The sequence below is a fragment of the Pelodiscus sinensis genome, chromosome 13 (genome assembly GCF_052426305.1).
Source record: "Pelodiscus sinensis isolate ZL-2025 chromosome 13, ASM5242630v1, whole genome shotgun sequence".
Classification (NCBI taxonomy): Eukaryota; Metazoa; Chordata; order Testudines; family Trionychidae; genus Pelodiscus; species Pelodiscus sinensis.
This window is the reverse complement of record NC_143064.1, coordinates 30440366-30458232: the sequence shown is the minus strand read 5'-3', so window position 1 is coordinate 30458232 and position 17867 is coordinate 30440366. Positions and strand designations below refer to the sequence as shown.

Here is a 17867-nt window from a genome sequence, read left to right as displayed (position 1 = left end):
GTTTCTCTTTCTGTTCAGGGTCTCCTGGCCAGTGATCCAGACCTTGAATTGCTTCTCGACAAGATCTCAACTGTCAAGCATCTGCTCTCCTCTCTAGAGAAAAAGGTGCGTATTAGTGAGGCTATGTCTAGACTGCAGGCTTCTTTCAGAAGACGCTTTTATGGAAGAGATCTTCTGGAAAAACTTCTTCTGAAACAGAGCGTCCACACTGTAAAAACACATAAAAAAACCAATCTGTTTCTTCAAAAGATAGCGTCCACACTGAATGGACGCTTTCTCGCATTTCAGCTGTGATTACTATGGTCGGAGTGGCCAGCAGGGCACCTGTGCTTTTTCCTCTTTCCTCTGCTTTCAAAAGAACTCCGTCTTCCCCATTCACACATGCCTTTTTCCAAAAGAGCTCCTTCAGAGCTTCTTCCTCGTAGAATGTTGGAAAAACCCCTCTGCTCTTTCGATTTTCTTTCGGAAGAACGCCATGCAGTGTGGACGTAATTGATGTTTTTTTTTTTTAAACTGCTGTTTTTCTGAAAAAACTCTGTAGTGTAGACATATCCTGAGTTTCTGATCTCAGCACGCATTGCTAGGGCTTGGGATGGTTACTCTGCAAAGAAGCACAGGGTAACAAGTTTGCCATGCTGCAACTATGGCACATGAGCAGTGCATTTGTCACAGACTGAGCTACAAAAAAGAAAACAAATCAAACAAACCCCACCCGCCCCCCAAAAAACAAACAAAAAAAACCCAACCAAAAAACCCTCAAAGAGAGTAGAAGTTAAAATATAGGGAGATTTATAATATACGATTCCAGAGGAAGTAAACATAAATTACAAGAATTACAGCAACAACCTCTGGATAAATGCCCCTTTATAAATTTCCCCATGAAGGGTAGAAGAGCTATTAATTGCAACTTTGCTAATATTTCCTAACTCTCCAGATTAAAATAAGCTCATTAAACTTGAGCAAACTCCTGGAATAAATTAAAACTCCTAGATAGGGCAATTTTCTACTAGATGGAGCTCCCAGACATTAGAGACCACATCTGGAAGGGCACAGGCTTTTCACTGGATAAGATAGAAGGGAATTCCTTCCACCTGGAGCATGCTTTATAGTTTTTAGTCCCACCTCCTAACAGGTTCTAGCCAATCAGCCCTTTGACATTACTCACAATACAAATTACCATTCCCTTTTCACAGTTTCACAAACCAAGATCTGCCTCTAGGCCTCCATGCTCTTTGTGCTGGCCCACAGTGTCACCTGGTTCCCAATTCCTGCTCACCTTCGCTGGGATCCAGCAGATCCTTGAGGTGTCTATCACAAGGAGTGTGACATTGCCACGCCTGTGAGATAGACAAATAGACCCCTTCCATCACCTTCTTCCCAGATCAGAGCATTGTGATTTGTAGCCAAGTTGTTGCTCGGGATGCCTCCATGGCAAAGCCAACAGTCTGTGTAGACAGCTCTCCCAAACATGAGCTGTTCCTCTTGTCACCTCCTTTAGTGGGAGGAGCTCTTGGAGGGAGGGAGCACATGCTGCTCACTATTGCCTGGGTTCTTCACACCAATGGCTCCAGCTCTGCCCAGTCAAAGCATGCCAGAGTGTCCCAAAGGCTAATGGGTGGATTCAGGCATTGAAAGAGAAGGTGGCTGATTGCAAGCAACTCAGTGGCAGGGCCAGGAACAGAACACAGGGCTCCAATCTCTCCCTCTTACTAGTAGGTGGTATTGCCTCCACTGTAATTTGAGCAGACCCAGAGCAAACAGGAAGTGGTACCTCACTGGGACCCAATTCCAAAGTTCCCCTGCCACTGACTGTGCTTGGCAGCAAGGCCCAGCCATGCCCTGCAGCAACATGCCAGACTCTCTTGCTCCCACCAGACTCAGTTCCCTGGCAGATAAGACAGCTGCATTTGAACCCTCTCCCTTGTGCAGCTCATCCCTCTGTGTCTCTCACCACCTGCCTGTCTGTCTCTCACTCTTTCTCTGTAGGTGCTGAAGACTCTGCAAGAGACAGTGACCAAGCACAAACTGACGCAGCCACCTGCTGCCAAACCCATGGCCGTGCAATCTTTTGAGGTGAGAGAATCTCTTAGTGGTGAGCTCTGCTGTATTGCTCCCATCAGGGGTTTTGATAGGACCTTTCCCAGTACATGTAGGGTTGCCAGCTTTCCTGACTGGATGGACGGGACCCCATTCACAGCAATGGCGTCTGATCAGGAACGTTGGCAACCCTAAGTCAGGCAGAGACTAAGGTGGGCACGACCGACTTGGGCCCTACATGATGTGGTGACTGCAGCTTGTGGGACAGCGGGGCAGTGGGATCATAGGCAGAGGCAACATGGGATGTGATTTCCCCTTCTGGCAAATGAAAAAGCCGATATGAGGTGGGGGCAGACAGTCTGGAGACACTCTTCTATTCTCCAATGGACAGCGGGAGCTAGCAGGAGAAGAACAGGTTTATACCTGCCACAATACACTGGGGTTCAGACCCAGGGGTGGAGGAAGCCAGCCTCCAAGCAGCTACAGCACCTCAGTGGGGGTGCCCTGTGAGCAGTGCCCATCCAGGAGAGGGGTAGCCCTGGATCATCTGTGTATTCCAGGGAGACACAGAGATAAAGGGGCACACATGCCTGGTTGCTGCCTTCATTGCACTCAGCCTAGCTGCACCTGCCTCCATAACCTAGTTCCTTGTGCTGCAGGTGAAAGTGGGCAAATCCCAGAGGGCCTCCCTGACAGTGGATGTGGAGTCTGGGACAATGACCATCACAAAGAAGGGCTGCAGCTCTCCAGAGGAGACCATCTCTCAGGACAAAAGTAGGGAAAACCCTTTCACTCCATTGCCTTGACATAAGCCTCAGAAGGCTGTTGGGTAATTGGCCTTTTGTTTAGAGAAGACCTCTTGGGGAAGCAGCAGGGGGAGTCAAAGAACACTCAGGGATGCACAGATGGAATATGGCCATCACTAGGCTGCCTGGCTGAAGCCAGGGTGATGGGCTCCTTTCCCCAGGGTAATCTGCTGAGCAGTTATCCCAAAGATGGGAGGAATAAGCCAGAGCCTGCTGGATGCACACAGGCGTACTGGCTGGCAAACTCATTGCTGCTTGCCTTCCTGCTGTGCAACATCCTGGGAAAGTGAGGGCCCCTGTAGCCATCCCCACTGTGCTGAGAGGCAACAGCTGTGCCCTTCCTTCGGGGTGTATTGGCTGTGCTTTCGGGGGTTGTGCCGTTCCGTGTTTCACTGTCACCGGTGTGGCTGTCTTCAGTCTTGCAGCTGATTAAATACCAGAGCATGCAGAGCAAAGTGAGGCTGGTGTATGACAGAGACCAGCACCGAAGCCTGACCAGGGATTTCATCTTCCAGAACGCACGGGTAAGGGGCCCACCCCGGACTAGGCTCCCTGCCAGCTTCACTGCAGTAAAAGCCTAGGGCCAGGCCTCGGACCACGGGGCAGTGTTTGCCTCTTGTGTGGACTGGCCCTGCTTGTGGGCTGGCATCCAGGCTCTCTCTGCCTGGCCTCTGAGAACGGGCTGGTAGGAAACCCCTTATGCTGTATTGTGTGTGGGCAATGAGGGGATGTTGGCGGCACGGGGGCCTGAGAGCCGGCTTTCTGAGTGACACGTGGCTGCAGGGCATTCTGCTCCCCCGCCCCCAGGGATCATTGAAAGGTGGGTGAGGGCTCCCCCCCAGCACTCAGGAGGCAGAACGTAACCATGAAACCAGGGGCTTCAGCGGCTATACTGGGTGCGCATGTGGCTGCTCAGCTCTGCCCTCTGCTGGTGTGTGAGACCTTTGCAACGCCACTGCTTCGCAGCTCATCAGGCGTGAGACGACAGAGCTGCCTCTGAGCTTATCGATACCCAGTAGAGAGGGGCCTGAATCCTGAACCCTGATCCGCTTGTTTTCCTTGACATGTTTGCAAGGGGCTGATGACCGTGGCATTTGCATGTAGCACCTAGATATTCTGCTGGGAGATGCACTGAAGGGAGAGAATCATCAGCCTTCAACTCTGAGCTGTTCCTGTCAGACTGCAGTGTGCACCATTGCTTTCTGCTGCAGGAGGGGCCTCCTCTCGCATTACTCCTTATTTGGCAGAAGCCTCTAGATTTGGGGTCTAAGGTTTATTATTATTGTAGGCCCGAATCCCACAGTACTATGCTCTGTACAACCCACCATGAGAAGTTCCTGTGCCAAAGAGCTCACATTAAGTCAACATGAAAGATGACAGGACAGACAGATACATGAGCACTAGGAAACTGGTTGGCCTGGCTGGTAATGATCTCACCTGACCAGTAGCCCAGCCATTGTGAAGTTTTATTCTCATTGCCCTTTCCATGATGCCCACGTGATCTTGACTGTGGTCCTGAGGGCGCTGCCTCCTGTGCTCTTCTCCTAGGAAATGGGTTGCGAGACGGTTACATTCATTGGCTAGACACAGGTTACAGCTAAAAGCAGGATTTCCCACCACTCTGAGGGTATGTCTACACTACCCCCCTAGTTCGAACTAGGGGGGTAATGTATGCATACCGAACTTGCTAATGAAGCCCAGGATTTGAATTTCCCGGGCTTCATTAGCATAAAGCCGGTGCCGCCATTTTTAAAAACCGGCTAGTGCGAACCCCGTGCCGCGCGGCTATACGCGGCACGGACTAGATAGTTCGGATTAGGCTTCTAATCCGAACTATCTGTACGTGGAACGAGGCGTACTTTATGCTTTATGCTAATGAAGCCCGGGAAATTCAAATCCCGGGCTTCATTAGCAAGTTTGGTATGCATACATTACCCCCCTAGTTCGAACTAGGGGGGCAGTGTAGACATACCCTGAGGCTTTAAGGTTGCTCTGGAGCAGTGGTGGGCAACCTGCAGCCTGGAGTCATACAGCCCATCCGGGTTCTACTTCCCTTGGAAGGCCGTTCCAGAACCTCACTCCTCTAATGGTTAGAAACCTTCGTCTAATCTTAAGTCTAAACTTCCTACTAGCCAGCTTATATCCATTTGTCCTTGTGTCTATCCATGTTGTTTTTTTCCTACCAATATTGCTAAAGTGACACACACCTAAAGCATGGGCATGTAAAGTGAGGTGCAGGCTGATTGCACACAACATTGACTGGAGAGCCACGCACCCCCTCTGCAGGCAGTCAAAGTGCTGCTATGGGTCAATCGCAACACCCCGCAAATTCTAGGTACACCAGCGCAGTTAGCAGAACTACCCTATCCCGGGAGACTGTCTTGATTACAACAACCCTGTGGCCTGCTGAGATGAAGGAGGGCCACTAATGCGGCCCACTCACTAGCCTACGTTGTCCCTCACTGCACTGGAGTGAAACAGATGAGCCCTACACTGAAGACTGGTAGTTATCATTGGCCACCACCAGTCTGCAGCTCAGTAGGGACAGACCCGGGGCTCAGCTTGGGCACCATGTTCTCGTGAACTCTGCCCTGTGTGTCAGGAACCAAGCAGACAGTTGTGTTCTTCTCTTGCAGAAACGAGAGGCCTTTTGCCAATTACTGCAGCTCATGAAGATCCAGCATTCCAACCTGGATGAGCCAGACCTCATTTCTGTGTACATTGGGACGTGGAACATGGGTAAGGAGTAGGGGCATCTCAGGCACCTCCTGTGTAACCACACGTGAATGCCGGCTTAGTTCTGCAATTGAAATCCCTGCAGATTCCCAAAGGGAGCTATGCCCAGGAGTTCTGAGATCCTTCTTGAGTCCTGGTGGGGTGAGGAGGTTGATGAAGCCCTTGCCCCCTCAGGCCTTAGTTGGACTTGCCTGGATTATGCTGGGTCAATACCATGATGTATGTGCCACACTTTGTGTTTTTACTGAGCTGCTGCTGGTCAGTGGTGGTGGGACATAGCAGCGAACCTCAGAAACAAGCTGTCTCTTGGCTGAACTCAAAAGCTGTCATGGTATTTTCCATCCTTGACAGCAGATCTTTTGACCCCCCTGGCACTGAATAAGAGGTAACCAAATCCCGCTTCATCCAGTCGGATTCCAGTTCATGGGCTTCCATGATATTCAACCAATGTGTTTGGGTTGGTGCAGGAATGGGGAGGCAGTGAAATGTAGCAATCTGATCCCATCTCTCCTTTCCCCTCAGGTAGTGCTCCACCGCCTAGGTCCATGGCTTCATGGCTGACATCAAGGGGGTTGGGACGGACTCAGGATGAGACTACAGCCTGCATCCCACATGACATCTATGTTATTGGCACCCAGGAAAACTCTCTGGGGGACCGCGAATGGGTGGAGTTCTTGCGAGCCTCTCTGAAGACCTTGATGTCCGTAGATTTCCGAGTGGTATGGCACTAGGTCACCCCATTCACCCAATGCTGAAGGAGGGACGGTGCCCATGTCCTCTAGTCTCCTTTGTCCCTTTCGGCTCCTCTTACCTTACCTATCCTCTCTGGCTTTGTAAGAAGCAGTGCCTTCCAGCCCTGACTCAGTTGAAGCCTATTGGAAAGCCTTACCTTCACATAATTGTTATTAGAAGTAGATCTCTCAGTCACAGAGGCTATGTCTACACAGCAGCATTATTCCGTTATTCTGAAATAACATAGTCCGTGTCTACACTGCAAGCAGTTATTTCAACATAACGTCAAAATAATGTCGAGCTGGAGGACTTCTTACTCTGACTCCTGTAACTCTCATTTTACGAGGAGTGAGGGAAGTTGGAGGAAGAGTGCTCTAGCTCAGACTTGAGTTCACATAGCTCAAGTTGTATAGCTTATTTCGGTTTTAGCCCTGCTGTGTAGACCTGTCCATACTGTCCTGGGGCTGTTACACCCATAACCAACTACTTGAGATAAAGCCAGAGGGACTCACCATACCACCAGAGCCATTGACAAGCAGGAAAGATGACCTCCCCAATGGAGCCTGTTGTTGGGATCTGGTGCTCAGACATTTGGGTGGCATGTTTGACCTCACCTTTCTGCTTTCTTCACCACCCCCCTTGCCACCTGTTAGATGAAGGGCTGGAGAACAGTTCAGGGACTCACAGATGTCTCCAGTGGGAGATGGGGAAGCTGAGATCGTCCTCTCATCTGTGCTCTCTTCTCTGTCCCTCTCTCCCCATCAGGAGTGTAATTTCTCCCACTGAATTGAATTCTCTCTCAGCCATCCTCCTTAATGCCTGCCTAGGCAGGATGCATTCTCTCATCGTTAGGGTGCCATTTTCCAGGCTGTGGCCTCTGCAGACAAGGCCTTGTGGCACTGACAGTCATGGTCACACCCAGAGAACTGGGAAACAGGCCTGAGCAATCTCCCCACAGCCAGAGCTCAGGAAGGCCTTGCCCACAGCCCAGGAGTGAGCAAATGGAGTTTGGTCCAGGCCGGACTAAGGATGTTAAAATGCGGTTAATTGACTAGTTGACAGGCATTTCTGCATTCTTCCTTTAAATGTACAAGAGCCCCAGGATACATTTCAACGAAGGAATGTGGAACTGTCTGGGCTGCACGCGGGTATCTGCCTTGAAATGCTCAAGAGTCCCCAGCAGGGGCTTTTGTGCATTTCAAATCCATGGAGACTGGGGTCAGCAGGGGACTCACAGTCCCCCCACTGACTCTGGGCTCCATTCTACACTGCATTCTTCTAGGAGCTCAGGGTCAGCTGGGGAGTCACCAGCTGACCCCAGGCTTCACTGTCCCTTTAAAATGGGAGAAGGTGGCAGTTTCAAAGGGGTAGCTGCTGCACAGCTGATCCACAGATCAGCTATGCAGCAGCTGCCCCTTTGAAAAGTGGTCTGGGAGTTTCAAAGTGGCAGCACCGCTATGCAGCCCTGCCACTTTAAAATACCCCTTCCCCCCCACATACTTTGCTGCCTCTATCTTATAGAGGCAGCAAGGGGGAGGGGGACAGGATACTGACTAGTTGACTAGTCAAAATACTATCTGATAAGCAAATGCTTATCAGATAGTCGACTAGTCTTTTACATCCTTAGGCCAGACACAGAAATGCGGCACATCCAAACATGATCCTGGACTCATTAAGGGGGTGTTTGGATACAAGGCTGCAGGGATGCCTTGCCCAGCTGCTGGAGGGTTGCCTATTGTAAGGTGATTGCCAGAAGGGCACAGTACGCTCTCATTCCCCTACTCTTGCTTAGGATGGTCTCACGCTCTTCCCAATCTCATTGCAGGTTGCCTTACAGTGCCTCTGGAACATCAAGATTGTGGTGCTAGTGAAGCCAGAGCATGAACACCGGATTAGCCATGTGAACACGTCGAGTGTGAAAACAGGAATCGCAAACACACTAGGTGCAGCAGAAGGGGAAGGGCAGTGTTCCTGGGGCTGGTGTGGGAGGAGAGGACAGCACCAGGGCAGGGAGATGCTCTAAGAGTCATGGCAGGGTGGGAAGGAGGATGAGGTCCGGGGCCATATCTGGGGAGTATTTTGGGGCCTGTATCTGAAGTCGGGGAGAAGGGAGCTGGGGATCACTCTGTGGACAGAGGGGAGTGTCTGGGGGTCATAGCAAGAACTGAGAAGATCTCAGGTCCTATTGGGGAGCAAGTCCTGCTATAAGAGACAGGCTCTGTGAGGATCCCCTGGCAAGGGGAACATGAAGGGCTGAGGGCTGACTGGGCCTGGTATGTTTCCTCAGGTAACAAAGGAGCTGTGGGTGTCTCCTTCCTTTTCAATGGGACGTCGTTTGGGTTTGTGAACTGCCACCTGGCCTCGGGGAGTGAGAAGACACACAGGTGATTGGGGGGCTGCTTCCTCAGGGGCTGAGAATGCCAGCTCAGCTGCCCCATGGCAAGTGCATTGCTCTATCATTAGCCTCTTCCTGGCCCTTCCTTTGCTGCAGCCACAGTCAGTTTTCATCTCAGCTTCCCTTCCAGGTTGGACATGCTCACTCATGCTCTTCCAGCTGGCTGGGGTGGATGTGTGCAGGGCTGGGACACTACCCGGCCTACTGCGGGGATAGGGAGAGGCCAAGGTGTTGGCTTGAGGGGACTGAGGTTAGAATCACTATCATCACTGTCTAATTGAAGGTGGGGGTGAGGAATGGGTGAGGACAGGAGGAGGGGGCCTTGTGGGGGCAGGGAAGGATCAGGGTGGGCTGGTCTCAGGTGTGTCTGTGGAGGCAGGTAGGAGCCCTGAGGATTTTCAGGGTCATGGGGTCCCTGATTTGCTCTGCTTTGTGTCATCCTCGTGCCATGCAGGCGGAATCAGAACTACAGTGATATTCTGCGCTCTCTGCTCCTGGGTGACAAGAGACTCAGCAGCTTCGACCTCACACTGCGCTTCACCCATATCTTCTGGTTTGGAGACCTGAACTACCGCCTTGATATGGAGGTCCAGGTAGGACACTGGTCCCAGCTATGCCTTGGCTCGCTGCTGTGCTCCACATGTTTCCTCTTGAGAATGGACCACCTGGATGGAATGCTCAGTCCCTCGTCCCAGCCTGGCCCCAAAGACAGGCAGGGGACTGTGAACATGCAGCTGCTTGTCTACTTTGTGGATTCCTATCATGGGATCCCATGCTGAGGCAAGGGTACAGGAAAGCCCTGCAAGCCCTGGCACTTACAGACGCTCTCCTCTTCCCTCTCAGGACATCTTAGCTCATGTGAACAAAAAGGAGTTTGAGGCGCTGCTGGCTGTGGACCAGCTCAACCTGGAGCGGGAGAAGAACAAGGTGTTCCTGAGATTTCGTGAGTGCAGTGGGGACAGATGGGGAGCTCACATTGCCCTCCCAGAGCAGTGCCTGCCTGTCTGCTGCCTCACCCCCAGCAAGGTCCACGTGGACCATGCCCTCCCGGCCACCTCCTGTACTCACAGTTCAACAGTGCTTTAAGGCAGGACACGCTCTACAATTACTGCCAAAATGCAAGAGAGACAGGACCCTCCAGGTCTCCCCCAGCAGCACATCCAGCACAGCCAGGCTCTGCCAGGCTGGGGCTTTGCCCTGTGTTTGGGGTTTAACCTGCCATGATACAGATAATAGCCTGGGACCAAGAGCTTCACCGCCCCCTGCCATACACAAATGCCAGAGGCCTACTTACCCTAGACAAGCAATCTAGTGTCTCCTGCCAGCCAGGGCTTTGCTGCAAAGTGTCTAAACATGCCAGAAATCTCGATGTGCACCAGAGAAACCCGGCCTCAGGTGGTGAGACCAGTGAGGTAGAGGGCTTGGCTGGGCCCTCAGGGGATGTTTGTGCACAGTTCATGGTGCTGAGGAGGGACCAGGGCTGGATAGCAGAGGGGCTACAGGCCAGGGTGGAAGTTGCTTTGGCAGAGCTAGAGCAGGGATGATGTTCAGGGCTGAGGAGCACTGCTAGACTTGTGTGCGTCGGGGGTGGGGGAGGTCTTGCAGTGGGTTTCTGACCCTGCCATGGGCTCTGCAGACAGTGACTGCCTGCCCTGGGCTGTCAGTGTATAGTGCGGTCTCACTTCCTGTTTGCTCCACTTCCAGGTGAGGGCGACATCTCCTTCCCCCCTACATACCGATTTGAGCGAGGCTCCCGGGACACCTATGTCTGGCAGAAGTTCAAAACCACAGGGGTGAGTGCCTGAGCCTGTCGGGAAGGGGCTGGGATTTGGGCAGGGCTCCCATGTGGGACTGGCCCTACCTGACCAGGAGAGGGAATAGGGCTGGGCCAGCAGGCTCATTTCTGCACTCAGGGCAGGGATGCAGACACAGTGGCTTTGAGCCACCCCTGTTTTGAGCCTTGTGCTGGCTGCCTGTGGCCATGAAGAAATAGAGGGACCAAGGAAGACCAGAGTGAGGCCGTGGTAGGTCGGGGGTTAGGGCTCCCAGCCGCGTGCTCAGCCCACACTGCCTCACGCTATGATCTGTGCTGTCACACGGGGACCCCACACCGCCAGAGACACTGGGATGGCCTTACCATGCCCCTGGGAATGAACTGGATAGCAGTCTCCCTGGGCAGGTTAGGGCAACTGGTGGCCCCCAGCCTCACCCCCTTGTGGCCCCTTCCTCACAGGAGTCCAGAGCACCCCTCCCATGTTCCCCCCCCCCATGGCGGCAGGTGGCTGGGCAGCACGGCTTTGCACCAGCTGCCCTGAGTCCCTGTGGGAGGCATGCTGGCCAGCCACAGCCCCAGCCCCAGCCCCAGCCAGCCCGGGCCAGGGCAAAGCACTGGGCACTGCAGGAGAGAGCCTGGGGGCAGAGTGCGGGCTCTGCCTCCCTCAGACTACGATACCTGCCACCTGCTGAAGGGAGACACACTGGAGCTATGGGAGGTTGCAGGGAAATGCAAGTAGCTCGAACCAGGCCCAGCCATGCACCTGCAGCTTCTTTGCTCTTGGTTGCAGGTGAGAATCAATGCTCCCTCGTGGTGCGATCGCATCCTGTGGAAGTCACGGCCTGAGACCCACGTGCTCTGCAACTCATATGGTGAGTGAGAGCCCTGGGGAGCTGCCTGGGAGCCCACAGGCCATTAGCCTGACGCCTCCAGCGCCCAACCTGGAACAGGTGCATGGAACAGGGGTTTCTGCAGCAGTGACGTGACTCTCTTTTCCACATTTCAGGCTGCACAGATGACATTGTGACCAGTGACCATTCGCCCGTCTTTGCCACGTTTGAGGTGGGAGTGACGTCTCAGTTTGTGTCTAGGAAGGGTAAGTCCCCCCATGCCCGCTGCACAGGGTAGGGAGAGCCTGTTCCCCTGGTAGGTTTAGAGCAGGAGTGCTGCAGTCCCCACATGTCCTGAATAGGTTCTGCCATCACTGCAGTATCGTCGGAGCCAACACCAGTCACCCCAGGGCACCAGCCAGCAGGGCTGGTTAGCATTGTTAGTGGGGAGATGGACAGGTTAATCTTGGCCTGGGGAGCTGGAGTCAGGAAGCTCATTTTGCTGAGCCTGCAGACAGAGCTGAGCTAGGACTGATCCCTCCCTGCTGCCTTTGAAGCAGTAGCAATCTGCCACCCTCCAGGTTCATGGCAACCAAATCCTGCCCTGGTCCTCAAGGGAACAGCCCATCTGAGGGGTCAGATCTGGGGCCAGAGCGGGGCCCCTTCAGCATACACTGATGGGCCATTCTCTGTCTGCCAGCTCCTGGCTCCAGCCCCGAGTCCCTGGCCTGCATCGAGTGGGACAGCATCGAGGTGATTGTGAAAACAGCCAGCCGCAGCAAGTGCTACATTGAGTTCCACTCCTACTGCCTGGAAGGTGAGCGCGCCCTTGGAGTCTCTGCCGGCTGCTCTCCGGCGCCCCAGTGCGGTGCGAGGGGGCGCTGTGCTGCAGGGGGCTCCTCACAGGGGGTGCTGTCCCCACACTCAGCACTGACAGTCAGTGCCCCGGGTGCTGTGCTGCAGGCGGTGCCGTTCTCCAAGCCACGCTTCTGGCCTTTTGTGCTCCTTGCTAGGGCCCTACCATAATGGACTGACCTGGCCATAGGATTTGAAAATTGGTAAATTCCATGGTTTCAGCTGTTTACACCTGAAATGTCCATGGTGGTGTAACTGTTACTGTGGGGTCCTGACCCAAAAGAAGATGGGGGATCACAGCTGCCACATCTCACCTCAGGGGTGGCTGCATTTCAGCTGTGGGTGACAGGATCTCCGTGCAGTCTGTTCAGTGTCGTGAAATTCTTTTTCTGTGGGCAATGGACTGGCAGTGCTATCTCAATGGCAAACAACTGGGAGTTGTCCTGGGTTGAGTCCCCCTCACCCCGTGGCAATGTGATCGGTGCCTAGGAGAGGTTGGAGATGGCAGGGCGAGAGGGGAGACATGTACCCAGGTGGAGAGGGGGGTGGGTAGGCTGGCAGCAGGACACAGCTTTGCTCTTGTAATTCTCTGAATTTCTTGCCAGAGTCTCAACGGAGTGGGGAGAACAGTTCTCAAAGCAGCGACATCCCAGGCTTCCTCAAACTCAGCTGGTCAGCGAAACAGCTCCCAGTGGTAAGCACCATGTGGGGAGGGTGCATGCAGACTGGCAGACGTGTGCCTGGGCAGAGGCTGGCACAACAAGGGGAGGCGAATGAGAAGGACATGAGCAGACTATAAGAAGTGGCAGCCTCTGCCCCCTCTTCTGGGTGCTCTCTTTCCCTGGCTGACCTGAGCATGTTCTGTTGTACACAAAGTGAACCCAGTGGTGAGCCCTTGGGCCTTTTCTCTTGCACGACAGGCCAGCAGGGTCACTGTGATGTCTCTGTACCAGAGCTCAGTGCTCAGGCCCCATGGCTGCAAGGCTGGATTAGCAGTTTGCAGCCTTCTGAGAGTTGTCTCTCCCTGTGCAGCTGATCCCGATCTTGTCGGACCTGGAGTACCTGCTGGACCAGCACCTGCTCCTGAGCATCAAGGGCACGGACAGCTGCGAGTCATATGGTGTGTGCCCAGCCCCTCCTCTAGGAGGAAGGAGTGTTAGGGTGTGGCCAGGATGGGCTAAGGTGACTCCTACTGGGCTGTCTCCTGGAGTGGCCCAGAGCAGGGGACCAGTGGGATCTGGGTGAGCACCCACATTAGTGAAGGGTCTAGGTCCCACTGTGGCTTCACCTGCCCCTGCCTGAAGACCAGGGGCAGCAGCCAGGTATCCTCAGCAATGCCTGAGACTGTCCTTCAGCCGCTGTTGCCCCTGGCATCCATGAAGAGGGCCTGGGAGCCTGTAGCTAGTGCAGTGCCCTGATTGCCAAGCCCGGCCCAGGAAGGGGCAGTCAGTGCTTCACTGAAGACATGCTATAGTGAGCACGGTGAGCTTGGAGACTGACTCCATCTCCCCCAGGAGAAAATGGTTTCTCTAAACCCCTGGGAAATCAAGAGCATATCTGGAGTTTTGAGTTTTGACAGGACAGGCTACCCCCATGGACACTAGCTCTGTTCATATGAGCAGCTCCATGCTCCATGTGGCATCTGCCCATCCCGGCTCCTAGTGCTTTTTCTATGGGAATGTGTGACTGGGCGGAGGGTGATGCTAGCTGCTGTCGAGGGGTGGTGGTGGTGCCTGTGGTGATGCTGTGTTTCTGGGTAGGTGAGTGCTGCATTGCCATGAGATCTATGATTGGCAGCCTGCCCCAACAGTTCGAGACTTTCCTCTTCCACCGGGGTGAAGAAACAGGCTCCATGCGTGGCTGGATGAAGGTTCGAGTCCCCAAGGACAGGCGCAGCACCCGCGAGAGGCTCTATGGTAATACAGCCAGGCCACTGAACTGCTCCCACTGCTTCTGAGATAAGGGCTTCAGTTCCCTGCCACCTGGGGACTGGGGAAAACCCGAGTATGTAGGAGCTCCCCTGCAGCCATCTCTCCTGCCCCACGAGGCACCAGGAGAAGCCCCAGGCCTGGAATAGGTGGAGCTCCCCTGCTACCCTCCCATTTTAGTGCTCCCAATGGAGTAGCTGGGAGTCCTCCCCATCTGGGAAGACAGTTCAGCAGAAACACCTTCTTGTGCTGCATTCCCATGAAACTTGACAGTCTTTGTTCTGTGCAGAGTGGATCAGCTTTGAGACTGAAGAGACAGAGTCCGACTCCCCGACCCTCTCCAAGCCAGCTCTGCGCGCTGTCAGGTAACTGCCAGCATGCCATACCTTGGCCAATAACCTGCTAGGATGCTTGGTGCTGCCAGTTCATGGCTCATAATGGGAGTTTAAATTAATGGAGATTGCCTATCTCCTACAGCTGAAAGGGACCTTGAAAGGTCATCAAGTCCAGTCCCCTGCCTTCACAGCAGAACCAAGTACCATCCCTGACAATTTTTTGCCCCAAATCCTAAATCACCTCCACAAGGATTGAACTCCCATCCCTGGGTTTAGCAGGCCAATGCTCAAATCACTAAGCTTGGTTTAGTTTCTGAACCAGGGTGCACTCTGAGTGGATGAAGCAGGTGCTTGTCTGTCTGTCTGTCACCTAGGATTGTTGGTCCATCTGTCACATAGTGCCATGGTAGTCTGTCGTGGTATTGGGATGTCTGTCTGTCTGTCTCTGCCAGGAACTGAGGTTGGGTTTGTCCCAGGATACTGGGATTATCTGTCTGTTGGAGCTGTCTGTCTGGGCAAAACCACTGACTCGGCTGATGTGTGTTTCAGGAGCCGGCCCCTCAGCCTCCCAGAAGCAGCCAGCAGTTACACCAATCCAGCCTATTTCATATTTGAGGGGGTCCCCAATGCCTGGATGCAGTGTTCTAGCCTGTCCGAGCCTCCCTACAGTCCGGCCAGTGACACGCAGGCAGACAGGCCCCTGGGCCGCGATCCATGCCGCAGGCTCCAGAGCCTGACAGGAGTACAAGCCTGCTCCTCCTCCCAGGAACAGCCACAGAGAAGCCCCCATTTCTCTGTGCCCGAGACCACCTCCTATGGGCACCAGCTCAGCCCCTCCCAGATTGGAAGGCACAGGAGGCCCAAGTCAGCCATTCTGGCAAGAGACCAGCAGATGGCCAGTGACTGTTCCCTCACAGCCCTTCAAATGGCTTGGTGCCTCAGTGATGTGGACACAGAGTCCCCCAAGACAGGAAGCTGCCTGAGCCCCAGCCAGCAAGAAGGACGGAAGAACCTGCTGCGCCACACCCGCAGTGCGCTGGTGCCACCACCTCAGAGCTGCTGGGAGGGAGCAAGGTCCCAGCGGGACACTCCCCGACTCAGCCGTGCCAAAGAGGTATGTCCTGGGCAGCCCGCTCTGGAAAGCACCAGCTGGCTCCTATTCCAGGGAGACATGAGGCACAAAGACAAGATATGCCATGCCTGGCGAGGGCTTCGCGCTGGGCCTGGAAGGCGCTCCAGGCATAGGGAGGGTGCTCGTTCACAAATCACTGGAGACCTGTGTGTAAATGTGACCAAGCACCAATGAGCTTGGGGTCTCCCATCACTTCCCTTTCCCTGGCTCAGGAAAGGCCCAGGGCAGGATGCTTCACAAGGAAGACACCTCAGCAGATCTGTGAGGAGGGAATTAGCAGCGATAGCACAAGACCGGAATCAGGAAACAAACAGAGCTGGGGCTAGTGTTGTCACTTTGCAGTCCCCTGTTGTGATGCTCTTGGGCCATATCCTGGTTCTTCTTTCCTAGTGGCCCTGCGGCAACGGTGATCACTCCCAGAGCATTGGCATGTGGGCCTGGAACAGTATGAGGAGGGGCTGTATGAAAATGGCTGGGATGACTGAAGTTCTTCAGGTATCATAAGGAGAGTGGCGTGTGAGGGTGTGTAGGCTCAGGTGTGCCATTGTGCCTTACTAGAGTATGACAGAACAGCTCACATCCCCCAGGGCAAAAGCTAGGAGTTTAGCGTGTGGTAGGATGAGAGTTGAGGGTTCCCGGCAGAGCACAGGGCAGAGACTAGTGGGAGATGACCTCTGGAGTCCCACGGTCTTTCCATGTCCACTGGCCATGTGTGGTTGACCTCTGGAGTCCTATAGTCCTCCCTGCCTCGTGCTGCATTGCTGGCTTCTCCCTCAGTTGCTCTCCTTCTCTTTTCTCCTTTGTCCAGAAATATCACTGACCAGGACCTGCTGGAAGCTGGAGCGCTGAGTCCCACGCACAGGAAGCTCATCCAAACCACGCTCCACGAGAGCAACAGTGGGAGCCTGCAGCCGGACCCCAGTGTGAAACCAAATCCACGGTGAATCTGGCATTCGGGCGCCTCTGTCCTAATCTCCTCTGGGCAGCTGCCTGGTGCAGTGGGTGGTGAGCTGCGGAAGATGTTCTGTCCCTGGGTATGACACAGGGCCAAGATCTAGGGTCACTGGGCTAAGCCTTTGGATTGGAAATGTCCCCCTTGCTGCCTGCCTTTGCAACCTCCACTGGCCTTCTGGTGCCTTCCTATGGCAGTGGCTGCAGAAATGCCCTGGGTTGTATATCTGTCTGAGGCTCTGCAGAGACCATTTAGCCTTGTGGTGAAACTGGCCACAACCCCAAACTGTCTAGATAGGTTCCAGGAGGAGTGACTGGAAATGTTCCCTCTAATCTTTTCCATTCATGTGCAGATTTTTTCCATCCATGTGTGGAATAATTTTTCTATGTACCCTGAGGTATGTGCAAATGTGCACCACCAATGGAAACAACAACCGAGCTGTGGGTGCCCTGCTAATCAGCTGGGTGGTGTTTGAATCTCTCCTGAGTGGCTGCACAAGCACACTGCTTACAGGGAACACTGATTACATGGAATTCAGAGAAGCCAGAACATAACAGAGGAGACCCTGCTGCTACCGAGATTCCAGCAATAATGGAAACTCATCCTTTTCTTCCTTCCCTCTTTGAGTCACAGAAAGGGCCTGGCTTCTCCTCTGATGCGCATGAATCTGAATGTAGTCCTGCTCCACTTACCCCCAGCGTGGAGGCATGATACATTCGGAGCCAGGGGAGATGAGAGCAACAGTCCATGTGGCCACATCGCACTGGAGCTTTTTCTTGTTGAGTCTGATATAGCTGATGTGTGTAGGGACTCCACAGCTTGAGCTGGCTGGGCACCTCTCCCAGTCTCTGCCCAAAGAGTGTGGAGCGCTAGCTGTGCATTGTGCTTTGGTCACATGGGCTTGATTTCTCTAGGCTCTGAACTGAACATCCCACAGCAGACAACAGCAGGGGGCCTCCAAATGTGTCAGGAGGGAGAACACTCTAGTCTAATGCACTTAGGTATGGGCAACAGTTTCTCCCGGTCCAACCTGGTGCCTTTGTAGGAGCTGAAGACTGCCCGATCTCCTTAGATGGCAGCAAGGTGTTTGCAAAGCAGCCCATCTGCCTGTCATGTGCCTACAATTCCACTGTGTTGAGCTTCAGTTTCCACATGGAGTTTTTATAGGCTCCATGTTGCTGGTTTCTTGTGAAATGCACTTTCTGTTTCATTAACAATAAAACCACAAAGCTGGGAGGAAGCTCCTCATCGAGTCCACTTTCTGGTTTCTCTGAATCTGTAGTGAGAGGATGAAGTTGGTGCTTGAGGCAGGGAGAAGGGGCTAGTGCTGGTGTGGGCAAGGATGGTCTATGCTT

The 17867-nt window shown here is 53.7% G+C and overlaps 1 protein-coding gene across 1 annotated transcript in view; it reads left to right on the top strand.

Moving 5' to 3' along the window:
• Positions 1-17758, top strand: part of LOC102448772 (phosphatidylinositol 3,4,5-trisphosphate 5-phosphatase 2) — a 29904-nt gene extending 12146 nt beyond the window's left edge. Inside the window, 23 exon segments of the mRNA XM_089781633.1 lie at positions 19-105; positions 1987-2073; positions 2697-2811; positions 3261-3367; positions 5480-5582; positions 6102-6298; positions 8137-8254; positions 8599-8695; positions 9161-9299; positions 9550-9649; positions 10411-10499; positions 11271-11352; positions 11487-11576; positions 12011-12127; positions 12771-12859; positions 13198-13285; positions 13926-14081; positions 14383-14458; positions 14978-15542; positions 15951-15993; positions 15996-16040; positions 16043-16055; positions 16369-17758. Of these exon segments, the coding sequence (XP_089637759.1) occupies positions 19-105; positions 1987-2073; positions 2697-2811; positions 3261-3367; positions 5480-5582; positions 6102-6298; positions 8137-8254; positions 8599-8695; positions 9161-9299; positions 9550-9649; positions 10411-10499; positions 11271-11352; positions 11487-11576; positions 12011-12127; positions 12771-12859; positions 13198-13285; positions 13926-14081; positions 14383-14458; positions 14978-15542; positions 15951-15993; positions 15996-16040; positions 16043-16055; positions 16369-16504 (2739 nt within the window). The 3' untranslated portion in view covers positions 16505-17758.
• Positions 17759-17867: the final 109 nt, after the last annotated feature.